Below are 21,128 nucleotides of genomic sequence, written 5' to 3'. Positions count from 1 at the left end.
GGCAGATGGTCCCACCTGTTTGCAAGAGCCCTGAGGCCTGTGGTAAGAAAGGAAAGAGGGCCCCTTGGCTGGGACATGAAGTTGAGGGGTGGAGGGGCCTGAGGTGGGGAGTGGCTAGTCTTTGGAAAGTATTATTGTTGAGGAACTTATTTTTCCCCCTTTAAAACTCTGGGTTGCATTTGCTTATAGTGTGGATCATCCTTTCAACTGTTTATCTGGAAATTACTAACAGTGAAACATAGTCCCGAGAGAAAAGGGAAAAAAACCAATAATATTTCTTTTTCTTTTCCCCTAAAAGGAGCGAAAACTCCTTGAAGAGAGGATTAGTGACTTAACAACAAACCTTGCAGAAGAGGAAGAAAAAGCCAAGAATCTTACCAAATTGAAAAATAAGCACGAATCTATGATTTCAGAACTGGAAGGTAAAACGGCTTCTAGCGAGGTTCTGAGGGGGGTATTTTACTTTATTTTATTTTTTAACACCAAAACCATTTTATATTGGGGTATAGCCAATTAACAGTGCTGTGATAGTTTCAGGTGAACCGTGAAAGGGGATATTTTAAAATAAGACAGGACTTTTGAGAATGGTGGATTACGGCAGGAAAGGGACAGTCCTACCCAGCTGCCTGCGCACCCTTAGGAAACACACACATTCATTCTAGAAGGTGCTTGTCACCAGGGCTGACTTTCCTTCCACAAGAGCGTGGTGCAGGTGGGATGGTTCGTGTGTGTGTGTGTGTGTGTGTGTGTGTGTGTGTGTATGGTTCGTGTGTGTGTGTGTGTATGGTTCATGTGTGTGTGTGTGTGTGTGTGTGTGTGTGTGAAGTGCCTGAGCAGGAAGGCTCATCCTCCAGGGGTTTCTCAGGTAGTGTCCACCCTCCAAAGCGCCCTGGCTTTTTCGCAGTGCGGCTGAAGAAGGAGGAGAAGAGCCGGCAGGAGCTGGAGAAGCTCAAGAGGAAGCTGGACGGGGAGGCCAGCGACTTGCACGAGCAGATCGCTGAACTGCAGGCGCAGATCGCCGAGCTCAAGATGCAGCTGGCCAAGAAGGAGGAGGAGCTGCAGGCGGCCCTGGGCAGGTACGAGGCCGCCGGGGGCAGGTCCAGGGTGTGCGCGTGCCCCGAGGGCCCCTGTCGGTCTGCAGAGGGGGCCTGGTCCTCCTCCTCCTCCAGGCAGGCCGCCATCTCACGTGAAGTGGCCCCACCCTGGCCTCCCAGGTGCCTTGCGGTCCTGCTGGCACCTCCAGAACCTCGCCTTTGGCCTTCTCTCCCTACCAAGCTCATCCTCTCTACTGCCACTGTGCCCGCCTCTTGGGTGCCATCCTTCGTCATCTGCACCCCAGGCCTGGGTTTCTGGTTGCACAAAGAAGCCGTTCCATCAGCACCACAAAACCATGTGTCTGAGCTGAGAGGACCCTCCTGTCCGCAGCTGTCTCCCTCTGAGGCCCCTCTTTATGGGAACACCAGTCTCCTTGCGAGCTTTTGCCCCCTTCTCTCCCCGCCCAGGGTACGGCAGACTCGGCCCATTCCATGCGGTGTGCCCCCAACCCCTTTTCTGTGCCCTCTTCTCCCAGCTTGGAGCTGGGATGCTCTAACAGCCTCCCCGGGGGTATTACAGTGGCGACTCACAGTTATTTATCTGCTCTCTGTGTGCTGAGCTCTGCTCAAGCGGTGTCTTTACTGACACCTGGCCAGGTGTGCTGCGGTACCTCCGGTCACTGAGAAGGAAGCTGGGCCAGTCGCCCGGCTTTTGAAAGACAGGCTGGGAGTCGCTTTCTGGTTGGTCCCCTGGCCAGCTCTCTCTCAGCCGGTTTGTGCCAGGCGACAGCGCTAGGGTGATGGGCCACCTCGTGTCTTCCCTCCACTGGTCCCCTTCCATCCATTGTGGACGAAACCGGAAGCAGCCCCACCGTGATCAGGAGGGAGCTCCCTTCCATTCCTTCGGGTCAAGGCTCCCCACCTCCCACCCTGACCCGCAGTCACCGTCTCCCCTGGTGTTAACATTCCCACTCCCAACAAGCAGGGCCTGGCCAAGCTCTTTGCACGGAGCAGAATGACACTGAGCAAGTGGAAGGAAGAATCAACCAGTAGTTACTGGGGAGGAATACTTGCCTGACACTCAGAAAGCATCTGTTGGGCTCCTGCTGTGGACAAGGCACCATGCTGATTCAGTGCAAAGCACTCTCTGTCTGTGTCTCTGTCTGTCTGTTTCTGCCTCACTTTCACACACACGCACACACGTGCAGCATGACCTGTTTTCTTACATCAGCCCTTGGAAACTACATCCTGCATGAACCTCCAAGCAGTCCAACATGGCAAGAAGGCACCTGTGTGTCTCGGGACCTGAATGGAACACGTTCTGATATCTGTGGAACCCAAACGACTGCTTCCAGAAAACCATCTTTGGCCACCTCATGGGATGGACAGCAGGGCCCTGGGACCCCAGGGTCTTAGTTCTGGTGATCTGTCCCCGGCAGGCTGGATGACGAAATGGCTCAGAAGAACAATGCCCTGAAGAAGATCCGGGAGCTGGAAGGTCACATCTCAGACCTCCAGGAGGACCTGGACTCAGAACGGGCCGCGAGGAACAAGGCGGAGAAGCAGAAGCGGGACTTGGGGGAGGAGCTGGAGGCGCTGAAGACAGAGCTGGAGGACACGCTGGACAGCACGGCCACCCAGCAGGAGCTCAGGTGAGGAGCCCCCACCCGGCCGGCCACTCTGATGGGTCAGGACGGCTGGTGGAAAGGGGCAAACCCACACAGATCCTGAGTCACGGGGCTCCTCAGGCCCTATGTTTATTGTGCTGATTGCATTTTGCTTTAACGGATATAAGCATGCTTAATTGTTTTTTGGAAAATTTTGTTGAAATATAGTTGATTTACAATGTCATGTTAGTTTCAGGTGTACAGCAAACTGATTCAGTTCTGTTCTTAACAAAAAGGCCATCTCAGAAAAATGAGTAATAAATATTTCTAATTAAGCCACATGGATACCTAAAAGGGCTCGCATATCTTCCTACCCTGGAGATGATTAGCTACTTGGCATTTGGGAGTTTCCTGTTACCCAAAGAGGATAATTGGAAAAACTGGATTTGTTAATTATTTAAAAATTCTAATAATTTATTATATTTGATGTTATAAATACTAACATCAAGTCTAAATATAATAAAACATTTTAATATGTCTGAACCATGAAAATCAACTGGTGAGTTAAGTATGCTTAGTTTTTGAATGTATTTATTTTTAATTGAAAGATGGTTGCTTTACAATATTGTATCGGCTTCTGCCATACGTCAGCATGAATCGGCCGTAGGTATGCATATGTCCCCCCACTCTTGAACCTCCCTCCCACCTCCCACCCCATCCTACCCCTCTAGGTTGTTACAGAGCCCCAGTTTGAGTTCCCAGTTTGAGTTCCAAGAGTCATACAGCAAATTCCCGCTGGCTCTCTATTAGACATATGGCAGTGGATATGTTTCCATGTTACTCTCTCCATTTGTCCTACCCTCTCCTTCTCTCACCCCTTCCCGTGTCCATAAGTCTGTTCTCTATGTCTAATCATGCTTATTTTTAAGTCTTGGCTTACATCACAGCAGCGTGCTGCAATTCATGGGGTCGCAGAGTCGGACACAACTGAGCGACTGAACTGAACTGAACTGACATCACAGTAGGAGGATATACTCAACTAGAGAATGACCTGAAAACTGTAGGAGAATTAGATACCAAAGGCATTGACCCCAGTACCACCACGGTTAACATTTTGGGGAATTTCATTCCTGTCTTTTCCTGAGTGTGTATAAGTTTTGCATTAAATTTTCAAAATAATATTTATCAGATTGGCCTCACTTGAAGTGTCACTGCTGGCTAACTGACAATACCCAACCAAAAAGCAGAAACAAAAGCGGGTCACCTGCCGGATAATGAATGCCGGCTTCAGTGAAACTAGTCATTGATTTATTCAGCAAACACGCAAGTGTGTTTTGACTGCACCCTGTGTCAAGTGCTGTGCTAACATGGAGGTTTACTTCCCACATTTTGGGTTTTGGGCTACATCACTGAGCTGAGCCTAGAAGCCAGCACAACCTCCTGCCCCCTTTGCACTGGCCCAGAGCAGTGGCTCAAAGCAGTGAACTCAGACTGTTTGGGTTCAAATTCTTGGTCAGTCACACAATGGTTTTAATACCTTGGGCAAGCTGCTCACTCTTTCTTAGCTTTTGTTTCCTCATCTGTAAAACAGAAATGATACACTTGCCTCTAAAAGTCACCTTGAATATTCTGTCAGATGACATATGCCCAGAACTTAGGTCAGAGCTTGGCATATAGCGTATCCTCAGTAAATAGAGCTAATGTTAATATTTACAGAACAGTCTGCAACTCACTTTGCATTCTTCCAACAATATCATGTGTTTTATTTTGTGTATTTGTGTGTCGGCCCTGGGAGATTCTGGGAGGTAGCATGCTCCTCTATTTTATAGCTACCTCCTTGTTTTGAGGAAATCCCAGGTCCAGAGAGGTTAGGGGACTCACCTGAGGTCACACAGCTTGGGAGGGATAGCGACGAAGACTTCAGTTCCAGGTCCCGGGAGACCCCTCGTGCCTCTGCACTGAGGCAAATCTCTGTCTCCTCCGCTGCCAGCCTCTGTGTTCTTCCTGCCCAGGGCCAAGAGGGAGCAGGAGGTGACGATGCTGAAGAAAGCCCTGGACGAGGAGACGCGGTCCCACGAGTCCCAGGTGCAGGAGATGAGGCAGAAACACACGCAGGTGGTGGAGGAGCTCACTGAGCAACTGGAGCAGTTCAAGAGGGTGAGTCGCGATGGTATTTTGGGGACAACAAAATTCAGAGAATAGGTCAACAGCTTCAGGTAACGACGTGCGAGTGTCTGCACTAGGGCCAATAACAAGCCACGGTGATTCTAATGAGAGTGATGGCACCCAGCATTTATGCTTACGGAGTATTATCTTGATTGGTCTTTTCCACCACCCTCTGGGATGGGTACAATGAAGCCCCTTTGACACAAGAAGGAACTGAGGTCCAGAGTACCTAAAGGTCACACAGCTATTGACAGAGTCCCAGCAGTCTGCATGCTCAAGTCGCTTCAATCATGTCTGACTCTTTGCAACCCTGTGGACTATAGTCCGCCAGGCTCCTCTGTCCATGGAATTCTCCAGGCAAAAATACGGGAGTGGGCTGCTGTGCCCTCCTCCAAAGGATCTTCCCAACCGAGGGTTTGAACCTGTGTCTCCTGCACTGGCAGGCGGGTTCTTTACCACCAGAGCCACCTGGGAAGCCCTGGCTCTGGGCTCATCTCTTAGCCTCTCCAGGGCAGAGTCTCCAGGTAGGCCCTTGTGGATAAGCAGAGTTTAGCAAAATTCTGGGAAGGTAGCTGAACACTGAGGACAGTCTAGCCATCTTCATTTCTGTGCAGAGTGGAGCAAGACTGTCATCATTTGAGTGGCAAGACAGTGCTCCCTGGTTAGTCTGAGAATGGCTAGATCTAATCTTCCTCTGATGCTTGGCTATTTGGGGGTGCACAGGGTCTGAGGCAGTTAACTAGCACTAAAATTCTGTGTATCCGGAACTTCCTCTCTCTTTGGAGAATGTGCTTGTGTATCATGCCCAGGGAAGAGCTTTTTTAGCTTATGACATCCTGCTAGGTGGCTTCTCTAAAAGTCTGAATTATACCACTGTCAGCGCTGCAGCTTTCCTCCAGAACTTTCTAGACTGAATGGCTGCTGTGTTCCCTAAGAATTGTTGGTGTTGGCATTAGTTTCTACCGCCAGTCAAGATGAATGTTTTTCAGGACTGCCCTGGTGATCAGCGGCTAAGGCTCTGTGCTCCCAGCGCTGGGGGCCTGGGTTTGATCCCTGATCAAGGAACTTGATCCCACATGCCTCAACTAAAAAGATCCTGCATACCACAGAAAGATCCTAGGTGCTGTAACTAAGACCCTGACTCGGCCAAATTCACCGGGGAATACCAACCAAGACCCAGCTCAGCCAAATCAATAAATATTAAAAAAAAAGATAAATAATTCTTCCATGAACTGGTTCACCACCACTTCGATCATAATCTCATAATTTTCCCATACATTTAAATAACGCCGGCAACCCCTTGTATGGCATTGAGTATATGCCACTGTTCCAGAGTTTTATGGGCACCAACTCATTTAATCCTACCTGCGACCTTTGCTAAAATGCACATCTCCAGGCCCCACACTGAAATGCACTGTCCCTGACTGAACACCCTCATGCTCCAGGTGTCACCTTGTCACTTGTCACGTGGGGTCTGAATATGACAAATATCTGTAACATGTATTTCCTCTTTCAATTGTCTTCTCTTTATTATGTTCAGAAGGGTTTTTTTCTTTTTTCTTTTTTTCCCACTTTTTGGCCATGCCCTGTGACATGAAGGATCTTAGTTCCCTGACCAGGGATCAAGTCTGAGCTCCTTGCATTGGAAGCATGGAGTCCTAGCCACTGGATTGCCATGAAGCTCCCAGAAATTATTTTTCAATTAAGGAATTGTTTACCCCTGGCTGCGCTGGGTCTCTGCGGCCGCACTCAGGCTTTCTCTAGCTGCGGCATGCGGGGGCTCCTCTCTGGTTGCAGTGCGGGGGCTTTGCCTTGTGATGGCTTCTCTTGTCTTGAAGCAGAGGCTCTAGGGCGTGTGAGCCTCAGTGGTTGTGGCCCGTGGGCTTGGTTGGCCTGGACCGCACACGGAGTCTTCCCAGACCAGGGACGGGACCAGTGACCCCTGCGTTGGCTGGTGGACTCTTAACCACTGGACCACCAGGAAGTCCCCGAGAAAGTTTAATTGTGATCGAAGTTGAATCCAAATGGGCTCTTCCCACCTGATGGAATGAGTCCTCCAGACAGTAGTAAGGTATTGTGTGTCACTGTAAGTTTGGAAAGCTAACTGACCAGCACTGAGCCAGGTGGTCATCTGAGATGAGCAGGCGCTGGGGGGCCTCTTTGCAGAGACTCAGCTGTTCTGGCCATCCATGCCTGACCTGTGTGAGCAGGAGGGGGCTCGGAACGTCTGCCCACCATCTCAGGAGCACTGAAAAGGGGGACTATTTTACCTCTAGCAACTTTTCAGATTGTTGGTGAAAACTCGTAGCACTGTTCCTACCTCGACTCCTCTTACACGTGTATAGTCACCACCATTCTGGGAAAAAGGTTTTAGGGGAGCCCAGGTCCCGTGAGGTCCCCCAGGGTCCTTGATATCAACCTGCACTGTTGCCTTAAGAGGCACTTTGTCCCTGTCTGGGGTCCTGGCAGCACTAAATGGACTCATCACCAGAGGACTGGCTTCTGAGGGTCCCTAGACACTGCACAGACCTGCCCAGGAGCTGAGGGGTGAGCCCACTGTTGCTTTCTCCACTCTCAGGACCCACACACTTTTCTCTCTTGCTCCTTCCCTCCTCCTATAGACCCAGGAGAAGGTCCCTCCTTTCTTCTGCTTTTTCCCCCAAACACTTTCTTTCTTAGAGAAACTCATATGCCTACAAGAGCTGTTTAGATAAAATAGCTTTCTCTAAACTTTCACAGAAATGGCAGTGTACATCCAATGATAAATCAATGGACGATAGGGAGTGGTGGGGACTGGGGCTGAGTGGAGTGTGACTGCCCTGTTTACAGGGCCAGCTGCTACTCAGATCCAGCTGATTGCTCTCTTGGAGGAAGGCAAGACCTCTGTTTCCAGAGCTTTACTTTTTTTTTTTGGAAGTCAGACTTTAAATAGAGATGTATGCAGCAAAATTCACCAACCTTAAGTGTATATAGTTCGGTGAATTTTGACAAATGATTTAACCACCACCCAGTCATGAAGCAGAACGTTCGATTTTTCAAATGAGAAGCTGGGAGCCCAGATTTTTATGCGATATTTCTTTTTATTTACCTGACTGTGCCAGGTCTTAGTTGTGGCATGTGAGATCTAGTTCCCCAACCAGGGATCAAACTCAGGCCCCCTGCATTGGGAGCGCCGAGTCCTAGCCACTGGGCCACCAGGGACGTCCCTATGTAATATTTCTTTATTAAAATGTTAAAAGGTATAACATGAATCAAACAGGATGTGATGGCAGGGTTGATGCAGCCCAGGGGATGCTAGTTAGCAACCTCTGAGCTTTAGGAAAACAGAATCCAAAAGGTCTCACTGGTGATCGTGTGCTCCTCACTGCCCCGAGTCCCTCCCATGAGCTGGGGAGCACAGGTCCCCAGACCTACCAAGGGAGGGGGAAGCAAAGAGGAAGATCCCCCGCTAGCACAGGTCCTTATCTTAAAACACTCTGCCAGCCATGGGCCTAACACCTTCTTTCCCCTCTGCTTCTCTGGCTAGGCCAAGGCCAACCTGGACAAGAACAAGCAGGCACTGGAGAAAGAGAATGCGGAACTGGCCGGAGAGCTGCGAGTCCTGAGCCAGGCCAAGCAGGAGGTGGAACACAAGAAGAAGAAGCTGGAGGTGCAGCTGCAGGAGCTGCAGTCCAAGTACAGTGACGGGGAGAGGGTCCGGGCCGAGCTCAACGACAAGGTCCACAAGCTGCAGGTGAGGCGACTTCATTGGGACTGTCTCTGAAGGATGGGGTTCTTCCAGCTAATGAAGCCTCCGTTCATTTCCTTGAGTTACATTCCATGGTTGCCTTATTCAATTTAACCTCTAAAAACTCCTACCTGCTCATTCAAAATGAGTATTTATTGAGTGCCTGTTGTATGCCAGGTGCTGTGTTTAATCCTGAGATACAACAGCAAGGAAGAAGACAAACACTGTCCCTGCCCCCAGAGAACTCCAGCCCAGTGCAAGGAAAGACATTAATAACAATGAAGATGAATATGAAATGAAGCTGGGAAGCAGAGACACATACTGCAATGAATATAAATAATACAAGGGCCTGGGCCTGTGGGCGGAGGAGTCAAGGAAGGCTTCCCTAAGAAGGATGTATAGTCTGACAGATGACAAGTCTGTCTACTTAGAGGCAGGGAATAGCATGTGCAAAGGCCCAGGACTAAGGGAGAAGTCAGAAGAGATCACGTAAGGCCAGTAGAGCTAGAATGATAAACCTGATGGACGATAGGGGATGGTGGAGACTAGGGCCAAGGGGAGTTTACAGGAAGGGGAAGGTACGTGGCACGAAATGGGACTGGAGCAGGTTGGTGCCAGAAGACACAGGGCCTTCAAGGCCCTATTATATATGCATCTCGGTCTTCACACTGAGTGATGGGAAACCACTGATGGGTTTTAAGCTGAAGAGTGACATGGTCTGTTGGTCTTTGGTTTTGATTAGCTTTGAACAGACATTTGGACTGACTCTCCATTCATGGAATATGGCCTACCTTTTGATAAATATTTAATGCGCTTAGAGCCTGGGACAAGGATACAGGACAGCATGACGTATGAGTTTTTCCACACACAGCTGAGCACAAGGGTTTTGCTATCCTAACACAAACAACATCCTGGAGGAATGAGGATCATTTATATCCTCACTGTAAATGGGAGGAGGACGGATGGTGGGCTGGTGTCTCTGAAAGGACTTGTTCAGAGATACCAGGGCCTGGAGTAAAAGGCAGAGGAAAGGTAGAGAGAGCTTTCTACCGTCAGTGCCTGCATCTATGGCTTTGCCGTAAGGATGAGTGAAAGGGCGAAGAGCAGGGGTGAGGAAGGGGTGGGAGGGACAGGACCCTTGGATATGGAGGCGCCCCCCCCGCAGCCTCTTCCCTCACTTTAGGGATCGGGTGAGTCCAGACCGCTGCTCAGTGTCTGGACCTGCAAACCTGCTCTTCATGTTTGCCAACCTTGGCAAGGCTCCAGGATCCATGTGGAGGGCTCAGGGCCAATGAGTACAGTCCAACCACAGTATAATAGGGCTCTCACAGGCTCTTGGAACCAGAGGCTACCAGAGATGGCAACCTGTAGGGATGTCCTTCCCTCCCCCCCAGGAGGGACCATGACCAGGCCCCTTAGCTCACAGGAAGCTCTCAATCAGTCAACACCCCAAGGCCGATCACCGAGTACAGAGAGCCCCTCTTACTTAAGGACAGTCCTGTCCTGGATGATCCAACTAACCAGTCTCCGGGCGCCCACAGAATGAAGTGGAGAGTGTCACGGGGATGCTCAACGAGGCAGAGGGCAAGGCCATCAAGCTGGCCAAGGACGTGGCGTCCCTTGGGTCCCAGCTCCAGGACACCCAGGTGGGTATCGGGCCACGTCACCTAGAGGCACCTGAGGTGCAGCCTTCCTGGGGGCGGGCTCCTGGACTTCTGCGTGTCCGTTCTGTAGGAGCTGCTTCAAGAAGAGACCCGGCAGAAGCTCAACGTGTCCACCAAGCTGCGCCAGCTGGAAGACGAGAGGAACAGCCTGCAGGAACAGCTGGACGAGGAGATAGAAGCCAAGCAGAACCTGGAGCGCCACATCTCGACCCTGAACATCCAGGTGCCCACTGCGTGTCTTTGCCCTGGAGGGTAGCTCAATGGCTCGGATGTGATTGTGGTAGAACGGCGGCACCGTTTTGCTTGACTCACTGGCTCCCCCTGCTGTTGAGTTTCTTCCATGGTGCCATTTTGCTTGGCTCACCAGCTCCCCCTGCTGTTGATTTTATTTAGTGATGGTCATGGCTTCTCAGGGGCGCAGGGCTGGGACTCCCTTATCCCCGCCTCCTCTCATCCCAACCTGGACCCTGCCTTTTCAGCTCTCCGACTCGAAGAAGAAGCTGCAGGACTTTGCCAGCACCGTGGAATTGCTGGAAGAGGGCAAGAAGAAGTTCCAGAAGGAAATCGAAGGCCTGACCCAGCAGTACGAAGAGAAGGCAGCTGCTTATGACAAACTGGAAAAGACCAAGAACAGGCTTCAGCAGGAGCTGGACGACCTGGTTGTCGATTTGGACAACCAGCGACAACTGGTGTCCAACCTGGAAAAGAAGCAGAAGAAGTTTGATCAGGTAGGGGCTGGAGGGCCCTCCCCTCTGCTCACGGACCCTGGCTGGGGGTTGGGGGTCCGGGTCTGTAGAACATCCGGCGTGGCTGCTGCGTGTCTGGCAGCATCCCATCCTGGCTTTGCTGGTCATGATGGAAGGCTGGCCGGCTTGGGTGAGGCTCCTCGAGGGGTCAGTGAGGACAGTGGCGAAGCCTCCGTGGCCGTGACTTCCCAGGTTCCACCACCACCACAAGGGCCATCTAGAAACCCAGTCGTGCCTTGGGTTCTAGCCCTGATAAGGAATGAGGTTTACTGATTTTACTCACTCAGCGAGTATTTGTTGGGCGCCTACTGAGGATTCCAATTAAAGTATCTATCCTTGAAATACCACTGTTCCTTAACATCTCATCACAAAGGATCTTGAGCACATAGCAAAGCAGAAAGCCTTGTACTGTGAACACCTGGACACTCACCACCTTGATTCAGTCATTAAGGCCTTACCCTGACTTGGGGCTTCCCTGGTGGCTCAGATGGTAGAGGATCTGCCTGGAATGCAGGGACCCTGGTTTGAGCCCTGCCTGGGTCAGGAAGATTCTCTGGAGAAGGAAATGGCAACCCACTCCAACATTCTTGCCTGGAGAATTCCATGGACAGAGGAGCCTGGCAGGCTACAGTCTATGGGGTCACAAAGGGTTGGACATGACTGAATGACTAATACTTCACTGACTTTATCACACGCTTATTTATGAGTGTATTATATCTCTCATTTGCATCTTATCTTTTAGTTGCACTTGAAAGCAAATTACAGACAACTGTACATCACCCTCTAGATACCTCCACACTGCATATAAACTAGGGTTCATTTTTCAAAATATTTTTTCTCCCCTTGAAGTAAAATTACATACAATGAAATACATAAATCTTAAGTATACACTCACTGAGTTCTGATAAATGCACACACCTCAATGACCCAAACCCCTAAATACCAGCTTTTAATATGTGTTATTCAGAGTCAGTAAATATTTTTTGGTTTACATGTGACTCAGGGCTTATTCCAAAAATCAACTTGAGGATGGAATTTTGGGATTCTTTTCTACCAGCCATCCCTTCTCTGTGCTGACAGCTTGTTCTTAGTGCTTCTTATCTGCTGGTTCATTATCTGGTCCAGGGTCTGAGACTGCTCTATTATTTTCCCGTCACAAACAGCGGAGAGTTTTTGTGTTGACTGCTGCTGGGAGGCCCTGTCACGTGCCCATCTTTGCTGGACTCTGGCAGTCTGGGTTTTGGACGCTACAGTGAATACTGCTCTTTCCTGTTGTTGTTTAGGTGCTCAGTCATGTCCAGCTCTCTGCGACCCCTTGCACTGTAGCCCACCAGGCTTTTCTGTCCATGGGATTTCCCAGGCAAGGATGCTGGAGTGGGTTGCCAGTTCCTTCTCCAGGGGATCTCCCTGTCCCAGGGATGCAACCCAAGTCTCCTGCATTGGCAGAAGGATTCTTTTCCACTGAGCCACCAGGGAAGCCCCTCTGTTTCTAAAGATGAGGTTAACGTCAGAATGGGCTTTTCTTGGAGCTGCTTCCCTAGGCAGAGGGTGTGTGCAAACCCACCCACATATTCACCACTTCTCTACTCATAGGGTGGCTCACAGGGCACTTCTGTAAGGGAGTGACTGTGGCCTTGAAACAAAAGAATAACTGGCCTCTGGCAGGATTAAGTGTCACCCTGACCTTGGTCACAGTGGAACAACATGGGCAGCATTAGTGATTTCTAAGCACAAATACGGCGAATGCTGGCTCTGCAAAGCTGACCTAGAAGTCGGCAAGCAGGACTGTTATAAACTATTTGCATAGATATGTGACCTCCTCCCAGCTGTACCAGGATGAGTTCAGCTGCACACAAGGCTTCTTCCCCATATTTGCAGTTAAATGCCGCCGACCCTCGGGCATGCCTAGAGCTCACGTCTGGGTCTTTTGCTGTGTTGCAGTTGTTGGCCGAGGAGAAAAACATCTCTTCCAAATATGCGGATGAAAGAGACAGAGCCGAGGCAGAAGCCAGGGAAAAGGAAACCAAAGCCTTGTCACTGGCGCGGGCCCTCGAGGAAGCCTTGGAAGCCAAAGAAGAGCTCGAGAGGACCAACAAAATGCTCAAAGCCGAGATGGAGGATCTGGTTAGCTCCAAGGACGACGTGGGCAAGAATGTAAGTGGCTCTTCATCGTCTTTGCTTGTCCATGTCCCTCCGCCCCCGACCCTCTCTGCTAGTTATCAGTCCACAGGTAAAGGAGAGGGCTCCACGCCTCATTCATGGTAAGCAATAATCAGGAACTGAAGGGAGTCCCTTGGGCTGATGCAAAGAGGGGGCCAGCCTTGGGCTGTTGGGAACAGCCTTTGGAGGTAAGGTCCGAGTCAAGGGTTCCGAGAGGAAGGCTGTGGTCTGGACTCCTGGTCTTGCATCCTGGGGGTATCAAAAGCCACCTCCTGGGCCATGATGAGCTGCCCATCACTGGGGGCTGCCCAACCATCTTCATGACATCACCCCTCACATCAAAGGTCCATGAGCTGGAGAAGTCCAAGCGGGCCCTGGAGACCCAGATGGAGGAGATGAAGACCCAGTTGGAAGAGCTCGAGGACGAGCTGCAGGCGACGGAAGACGCCAAGCTGAGGCTGGAGGTCAACATGCAGGCCCTTAAAGTACAGTTTGAGCGGGACCTCCAGGCACGGGACGAGCAGAATGAAGAAAAGCGGAGGCAACTCCAGAGGCAGGTAACCCATGGCGGGGAGAGAGGGGAGGGGAGCGGGGCCAGCCGGCATTCCTTCCTTCCGCCACCACTTCCTGGCTTCGTGGAAACTTTGATTTCTCCCCTGCAACCCGGGGATGGGAAGCCCACCTTCGGTGGTGGTGCAAACCTGGGCCCTGGGGGAAGGGATCCGAGGGGCGGCCCTGCCCTGCAGCACATGTTGCTGGCCTCTCCCAGCTCCACGAATACGAGACGGAACTGGAAGACGAGAGGAAGCAACGCGCCCTGGCGGTGGCAGCCAAGAAGAAGCTGGAAGGGGATCTGAAGGACCTGGAACTGCAGGCCGACTCGGCCGTCAAGGGGAGGGAGGAAGCCATCAAGCAGCTGCGAAAACTGCAGGTGGGTGACGCCCCAAGGACCAGGGAGGTCGGGTCCACAGCCATGGTTGGACACAGCCTCCTTCTGTCGCTGGTGCCTGGTCACCTGGTGCTTTTCCATCATGCTTTTGCTTTGGGAGCTGTTTCCTGCCCTGGGGGCGGAGGTGGTGAGGTCACCCTCCACCTGGTGACCTCCACCCTCCTCCCCAGGCGGAGCAGCTGAGCAACAGCCAAACAGTATCCTTAGGTGTTTGGCTCTGGGGTTCCCTGGTGGCCCAGATGGTAAAGAATCTGCCTGTAATGCAGGTTCTTATCCCTGGTTGGGAAGATTCCCTGGAGAAGGGAATAGCAACCCACATCAGTATTCTTGCCTGGAGAATTCCATGGACAGAGGAGCCTGGCGGGCTATACAGTCCATGGGGTTGCTGTGAAGAGTCAGACACCACTGAGAGGCTAACACTCAGACCTCAGCACTGTTTCTTAGGTCTGTGGAGCCCGTCCAGAGACCCCAGGCAGCCACCTGTGGCCAAGGGCTTTGTGGTTAAATGGTGGGAAAGCCTAGGCTTCCCTGGTGGCTCCGACGGTCAAGAATCTGCCTGCAATGCAGGAGACCCAGGTTCAATCCCTGGGTTGGGAAGATCCTCTGGAGGAGGAAATGGCAACCCACTCCAGCATTCTTGCCTGGAGAATCCCCTGGACAAGGAGCTGGCAGGCTACAGTCCACAGGGTTGCAAGGAGTTGGACACGACTGAGCAACCAACACATACACTCAGGCTGGCACAGAAAGGTAATCTGGGCCACAGGACCTAGTGAGTAAGGACTTCTTAGCTGGTCCTGCCTGTCCTCATGCAGGCTCAGATGAAGGACTTCCAGAGGGAGCTGGAAGATGCCCGCGCCTCCCGGGACGAGATCTTTGCCACGGCCAAAGAGAATGAGAAGAAAGCCAAGAGCTTGGAGGCAGACCTCATGCAGCTACAGGAGGTAAAGCCTTCTCCACACTGTGGGGGCCGTGACAGGGGGGCCCTGGGCACCCCGGGCTTGGGCACCCACATTCAGCATCCCACAAGTGAGGGCCCCGTAGCATGGGCATGGAAAAACACGGGGTTTTCTCGCTGACGGATCTGCAGGCCTCCCCCCAAGCTCGGAGGAGGCCACGCCATTTTCAAGGATGGCCATGGAGGCGGCCGGGGGCCTGCTGCTGGGAGCAGGGTAGATGCTTGGGTGGGGTGCAGGCCCTCCTGACAGGCAACTGGTTTCCTTCCTCCCCGCCTCCCACCATCCAGGATCTAGCAGCGGCTGAGAGGGCTCGCAAGCAGGCAGACCTGGAGAAGGACGAGCTGGCGGAGGAGCTGGCCAGCAGTGTGTCAGGGAGGTAGGAGCCGCCTGGGGAGAAAGGGGTCCCTAGACTCACATGATGAGAGAGGCAGTCAGTCAGAGGAGGCCTCCTGGACCGTATGTTAAGGCTGAACGTGATAGCACGTTCAGCTGAGCTTATGACAGGGGACAGGTGTTTTTCACACCCTATTTGGGGGTATAGTCTGGTGGGGGCAGGGCATCTGGGGATGTCAGGGAGGAGGGAGCTGGTCCTTATCTCAGGCCTGGCTTTGCTAACACCAGCTGGCTCCCTGCTTCCCAGCTGTGTGAGTCTGCACAAGCCTCTAAGCCTCTCTCTCTTGACTGTAAAAGAGGACGACCTGGAGGCATTGCTCCTCCAAGGGAGGGAGCTGCCTAAGCCAGGGGAGGCTGGAGGTCCCAGGGCGGCTGCCTTTCCCTTAGAAACGCACTGCAGGACGAAAAGCGCCGCCTGGAGGCCCGGATCGCACAGCTTGAGGAGGAGCTGGAGGAAGAGCAAGGCAACATGGAGGCCATGAGTGACCGCGTCCGGAAGGCCACGCAGCAGGTGGGGGCTGGGGCAGCCCGGACCTGCCCTGGGACAGGCTCCTGTGTGCCAGGCCCAGGCCGGGGGCGGGACGAGGCAGGAGAGTAGGGACCCAGCTCATCCGCTCCGGAGCACCCCCTCCCTCCTCTCTGGTCACCCCAGCACCTGGCCTGCAGGGCCTCCCGTGGTGGCTCCCTCCAGCAGACGAGGCTCGCCCAGAAGGGCTTGGCGGTCTCCTTCCTGCATTTCCCTTAGCTCCCACCTCCGACAGTGAGCACCTCTCCACCACGGTCACTGGGGACCCGTTGTGGAACTGGCGTGGCACTGAGATGTGGCCTGGAAGGGCTGCCCCTTGGCTGAGCCTTGAAGGATGGCCAGGGAGGGGCTGGATGCCGGAGGGGAGGGAGGGGGGTTTCTGGGCGCCCTCCACCTGGTGACCTCCACCGTCCTCCCCAGGCGGAGCAGCTCAGCAATGAGCTGGCCACGGAGCGCAGTGCAGCCCAGAAGAATGAGCACGCGCGGCAGCAGCTTGAGCGGCAGAACAAGGAGCTGCGGAGCAAGCTGCAGGAGATGGAGGGGGCAGTCAAGTCCAAGTTCAAGTCCACCATCGCGGCCCTGGAGGCCAAGATCGCACAGCTGGAGGAGCAGGTGGAGCAGGAGGCCAGGTACGGGGGCTGGAGGGGCCGCCGAGCAGCACCCCGAAGACCGTCTGCTTGCCAGCAAGCGGTGGGGGCGTGGAGGGGTCAGCCAGCCTCCCTGGACATCAGCTCTGGCCAAGAATTGGCTCAGAGGTGCCCGCGCGGCAGCTGTGCTGGGTGAACTGAGTGAGAACACGGGCAGGTGCTATGCCCCAAGTGAGCCTCTGAGATGCTAGCTGCTCTAAGCGGCCGGACTCCTCAGTGACGTCAGCAGGCTTCCTGGGAGCTCCCGGGACTTTGCCTAACCCGTGTCTGCAGGCTGTCATGCTAACGGGTACAGCAAACATCCAGGTCCTCAGCCCCTTCGGCACCCACAGTCATGGGCAGACTGCTCACTTACACGTGGCCTTACACTGTTTTTGCCTTTTTTTGTGGCGACTTCATAGGAAAGTCATGTGCCACAACAGTTCATCAATTTAAAGCATGCGGCTCAGTGTGTGGGGGGGTGCTCGGTTGCTCAGTCATGTCCAACCCTTTGCAACCCCATGGACTGTAGCCCGCCAGGCTCCTCTGCCCATGGAATTCTCTAGACAAGAATACTGGAGTGGGTAGCTGTTCCCTCCTCCAGGGGCTCTTCCCGACCCGGGGATCGAGTCCGGGTCTCCCACGGTGCAGGGGGACTCTTTACCATCTGAGCCACCAGTGCAGTTCAGTGGCCCCCAGTGCACAGCTCACAGGCACACCTTCTCTACAGCCAACCGTGGCACGTTAAGAACCAGTAAGAAGCCCTGTGTCCTTAGCCATCACCCTCTATTTCGCATCCCCGGCTCTCGCATCCCCAGCTCCGGGCAACTGCTCATCTACTGCCTGCCTCTATTGTCTATTCTGGACATTTCGCAAAGTGGGGGCATACAACACAGGGCCGCTTGTTAAGACTGGCTTTCTTTCACTGAGCATGCTTCCAAGGTTCTCCCGCACTGTAGCCAGGGTCAGCACGGCATTCCTTTTCATGGACGATTTCTCAGAATGAGCTCTGATTCGGGCTCAGGAAAAGTGCCCATGTGGGGACTTCCCTGGTGGCCCTTAATGGCTAAGACTCTGTCTTCCAATGCAGAAGGGACAAGGGTTCAGTCCCAGGTCAGAGAACTAGATCCCACATGCCACAGCTAAGACCCGGTGCAGCCAAATAATTTAATTTAAAAAAAGGAAAGTGCCCACATGGGTGAGGCTGGTTGGGTTCACATACTGGCTGCAGGGAGGCCCTCCCCATCTGAACCTTCCCTGCTTGCCCCGTGTACGCAGAGACAAACAGGCGACCGCCAAGTCACTGAAGCAGAAGGACAAGAAGCTGAAGGAGGCCCTGCTGCAGGTGGAGGATGAGCGCAAGATGGCAGAGCAGTACAAGGAGCAGGTAACCGCGCCCCGGCCCCCCGCCCAGCCCTGCAGGCCCCGCCACACCCCCGCCTGACCCTTGGGCCGCCCCTTGCCAGGCCGAGAAAGGAAACTTGAGGGTCAAGCAACTCAAGAGGCAGCTGGAGGAGGCAGAGGAGGAGTCCCAGCGCATCAATGCCAACCGCAGGAAGCTGCAGCGCGAGCTGGATGAGGCCACGGAGAGCAATGAGGCCATGGGCCGCGAGGTGACGGCGCTCAAGAGCAAGCTCAGGTGAGGCGCCAGCCTCCGGGGGCCTCGGGTCACACACTGGGCACATGGGGTGGCCTGAAACGCCCACAGTGGCTCAGGGGCCCTCTCCCCGGAGCTGCTCAGCTCATCGTGTGTACAGCACCAGCTGTATGCAGCACCAGCCTGTGCTGGATGTGGGGGGGGTGCTCAGGTTACAGGGGCCCTGCCTTTGAGTGGCTCCCCTTCTGTTCCAACAGCCAGTCCCTTCCTGTCCTCCTGGCGAGGAGCAGGAGAACCAGGCGGTGTCTCCCTGTCTCCTGAGGTACTTCTTCTCTGTGTCAGGACATTGGCAGACTCCCTTCTCTCCTCCCCTCTCTTCTGGACTTCCCCGCTCTTCCTAACTCAGGGTTTCTCTGCCCGATTGCCATCCAGGGCTGAACAACTCTCTGTTTATCGTGGGCTTCCCTGGTAGCTCAGACGGTAGAGAATCTGCTTGCAATTCAGAAGACCCAGGCTCGATCCCTGGGTTGGGAAGATCCCCTGGAGAAGGGCGGGGCAACCCACTCCAGTATTCTTGCCTGGAGAATCCCATGGACAGAGGAGCCTGGTGGGCTACCGTCAGTCCAGGGGGTCGCAAAGAGTCGGATGTGACTGAGCGACTGTCATGGGCTGGCCTGTGCCCTGCAGGACGCTGAGCAGCACTCCTGGCCTCCGCAAGCTAGATGCAATGGCACGTCCCCTGATGTCCCCGGGGGTGCTGTTGCCCACAGTCGAGCCCCTCTGAGTTGTTTTCTCTCCTACACCTGAACCTCTGGGTCTGAAGGCAGTTAGGTGCTTCCTGCTCCCCAGGGCAACTTCCAGCCCCTGGTCCACCCAGTTCCCTGAAAGGCCTAGCTCCACGCTTTCTGTGTCATCCATCCACACCCTGCAGGTGGGTGATCCAGCCTCAAGTCCATGACCTCCTCTCCTCCAGGGCCCTGCCACTTGCCCGCACTCCCGCTAATTCTCAGCCCTAACCTGACCTTCAGGCATTACATCATCAGCCCGCCACCACCTTTCTTCAGCTCTCCCCTCTGTCTCCACCGGTGTCTTGCACCCCTCGGCTCATTCTGTCGCAGCCCCACTGACTGCCTGGTAACAATCAGCCTCTCCCACATCCTCCACACTCTGGTCCCTCTTCCTGCTGTTCTGGGCTCACTTGGTTAAAATACAACCCAAATGAAATCCAACTGCCAACCTTCTGCAGCTCAAAGCTGTGCAAGAAAGCCAACAGGAGCGCTGCCCCTTCACTGAGAAACATGCCGTTGAGACACCAAGCTGACCTCACTTAGTGCTGCCGGGACTTTCCCCTCCCTCACCCTCCACCCCTCCCCCCTCCTCTCAGCCTCCCCCACCCCTCCCCCTTCCCCACCCTCTCACCCTTCCCCTCACCCCTCCCTCATCCTCTCACCTCACCCACTTCAGTTCAGTTCAGTCGCTCAGTCATGTCCGACTGTTTGTGACTCCATGAATCACAGCACGCCAGGCCTCCCTGTCCATCACCAACTCCCGGAACTCACTCAAACTCACATCCATCGAGTCGGTGATGCCATCCAGCCATCTCATCCTCGGTTGTCCCCTTCTCCTCCTGCCCCCAATCCCTCCCAGCATCAGAGTCTTTTCCAATGAGTCAACTCTTCGCATGAGGTGGCCAAAGTACTGGAGTTTCAGCCTCAGCATCATTCCTTCCAAAGAACACCCAGGGCTGATCTCCTTGCAGTCCAAGGGACCCTCAGGAGTCTTCTCCGACACCACAGTTCAAACGCATCAATTCTTCGGCGCTCAGCCTTCTTCATGGTCCAACTCTTACATCCATATTTGACCACAGGAAAAACCATAGCCTTGACTAGACGGACCTCAACCCACTTAGGCACCTGCTTTTCACCCTCCCTGAACTTACTCCCTCTGCCATCCTCAGTCTCCGCTGATGACTTCACTTCCTCTTTAACTGAAAAAAGGAAACCATCGTGAACTATAAACAAGCCCCCACTTCTCCAGACCTCCCTACATCTGTGCTCACTTCCTCTACTTTTCCCCCATTTCTGTGCTCAACTGTCCAGCACCAACTGAGGTCAACCCCACCACTAGACCCCTCACCCTCTTGTTTAACCAAGGACGTTGCTCCTGAAAGTCTTTCCCTTCTTCTTCCCTGTGATATATTCTCTCTCGCTGAGTCGCTCCATTAGCCGAACAAACCCAACCCCACTTCCCTGCGGCCTGTTGCCATGAAACTCCCCATTCGGCAGCTTGTGCGGCGCCTCCTCGCGGGCCTCCCAGCCCCGCTCTCTCCGCTGCCCTTCCTGCTTTTCTGGCCGCCCTTCACCTCTTCTGCTGGTGCTGCATCTTAAAGGCCAATTGCTGCTGGTCTGCCCAGACTGCCGTCCTGGTCCTGTCTCCATCTCCACCTCTGCTCACTCCTCAGGTGAATCTCAACCAGCCTGGTGGCTTTGGAATTCCATCCACAGCTAGTGACTTCCTAGTTTATCTCTGCCCAGACTTCCTGGGATTCCAGACTTCCTCGACCTTCCTACTCAGTGCCTAACAGGCAGCCCACACCCAAACACACCCTGACCTGAGGCCTGACTGAACCTCCTCATCCCCAAACTAGCTCCTTGCACAGTCCTCCCCGGTTCAAAGCTGCTGTTAACCTAGGCCAGAAGCCTGCCTTATTTTTCTCTCCATTACACCATGCATCCAAGCTGTTGAGAAGTCCGGTCAACTTTCCCTTAAAAAATACTCTGCATCCAGAATCCAACCACTTCTTGCCACCTGGTCCAACCTACCCTCTCCTCCCATCTAGACGACTTTCTCAGCCTCCTCGTGGGCCTCTCATGTCCATACTGGCCTCTTATAGTCTGTTCTCAACACAGAAATGGTGTGGGATCATGCCCCTCCTTTGTTTCGAGCCCTCCATGGGCTCCCATCTCACTCAAAGTAA

At 53.5% G+C, this 21,128-nt stretch overlaps 1 protein-coding gene across 4 annotated transcripts in view; it reads left to right on the top strand.

Moving 5' to 3' along the window:
• MYH11 (myosin heavy chain 11) overlaps positions 1–21,128 on the top strand; it is a 126,712-nt gene that overhangs the window by 99,556 nt on the left and 6,028 nt on the right. For all 4 annotated transcript variants that reach the window (XM_027961420.3, XM_027961419.3, XM_042239756.1 and 1 more), the window contains 17 exons: positions 299–422; positions 905–1,076; positions 2,474–2,686; positions 4,654–4,798; positions 8,334–8,540; positions 10,076–10,180; positions 10,269–10,421; positions 10,678–10,926; positions 12,886–13,098; positions 13,449–13,661; positions 13,874–14,035; positions 14,866–14,994; positions 15,297–15,385; positions 15,790–15,913; positions 16,349–16,557; positions 17,833–17,941; positions 18,021–18,193. In XM_027961420.3, coding sequence (XP_027817221.1) covers positions 299–422; positions 905–1,076; positions 2,474–2,686; positions 4,654–4,798; positions 8,334–8,540; positions 10,076–10,180; positions 10,269–10,421; positions 10,678–10,926; positions 12,886–13,098; positions 13,449–13,661; positions 13,874–14,035; positions 14,866–14,994; positions 15,297–15,385; positions 15,790–15,913; positions 16,349–16,557; positions 17,833–17,941; positions 18,021–18,193 — 2,789 coding nt within the window. The remainder of the gene's footprint in view (positions 1–298; positions 423–904; positions 1,077–2,473; positions 2,687–4,653; positions 4,799–8,333; positions 8,541–10,075; positions 10,181–10,268; positions 10,422–10,677; positions 10,927–12,885; positions 13,099–13,448; positions 13,662–13,873; positions 14,036–14,865; positions 14,995–15,296; positions 15,386–15,789; positions 15,914–16,348; positions 16,558–17,832; positions 17,942–18,020; positions 18,194–21,128) is intronic.

The sequence above is a fragment of the Ovis aries genome, chromosome 24, assembly GCF_016772045.2.
Source record: "Ovis aries strain OAR_USU_Benz2616 breed Rambouillet chromosome 24, ARS-UI_Ramb_v3.0, whole genome shotgun sequence".
NCBI classification, from domain to species: Eukaryota; Metazoa; Chordata; class Mammalia; order Artiodactyla; family Bovidae; genus Ovis; species Ovis aries.
This window is presented reverse-complemented; position numbering and strand designations above follow the sequence as displayed.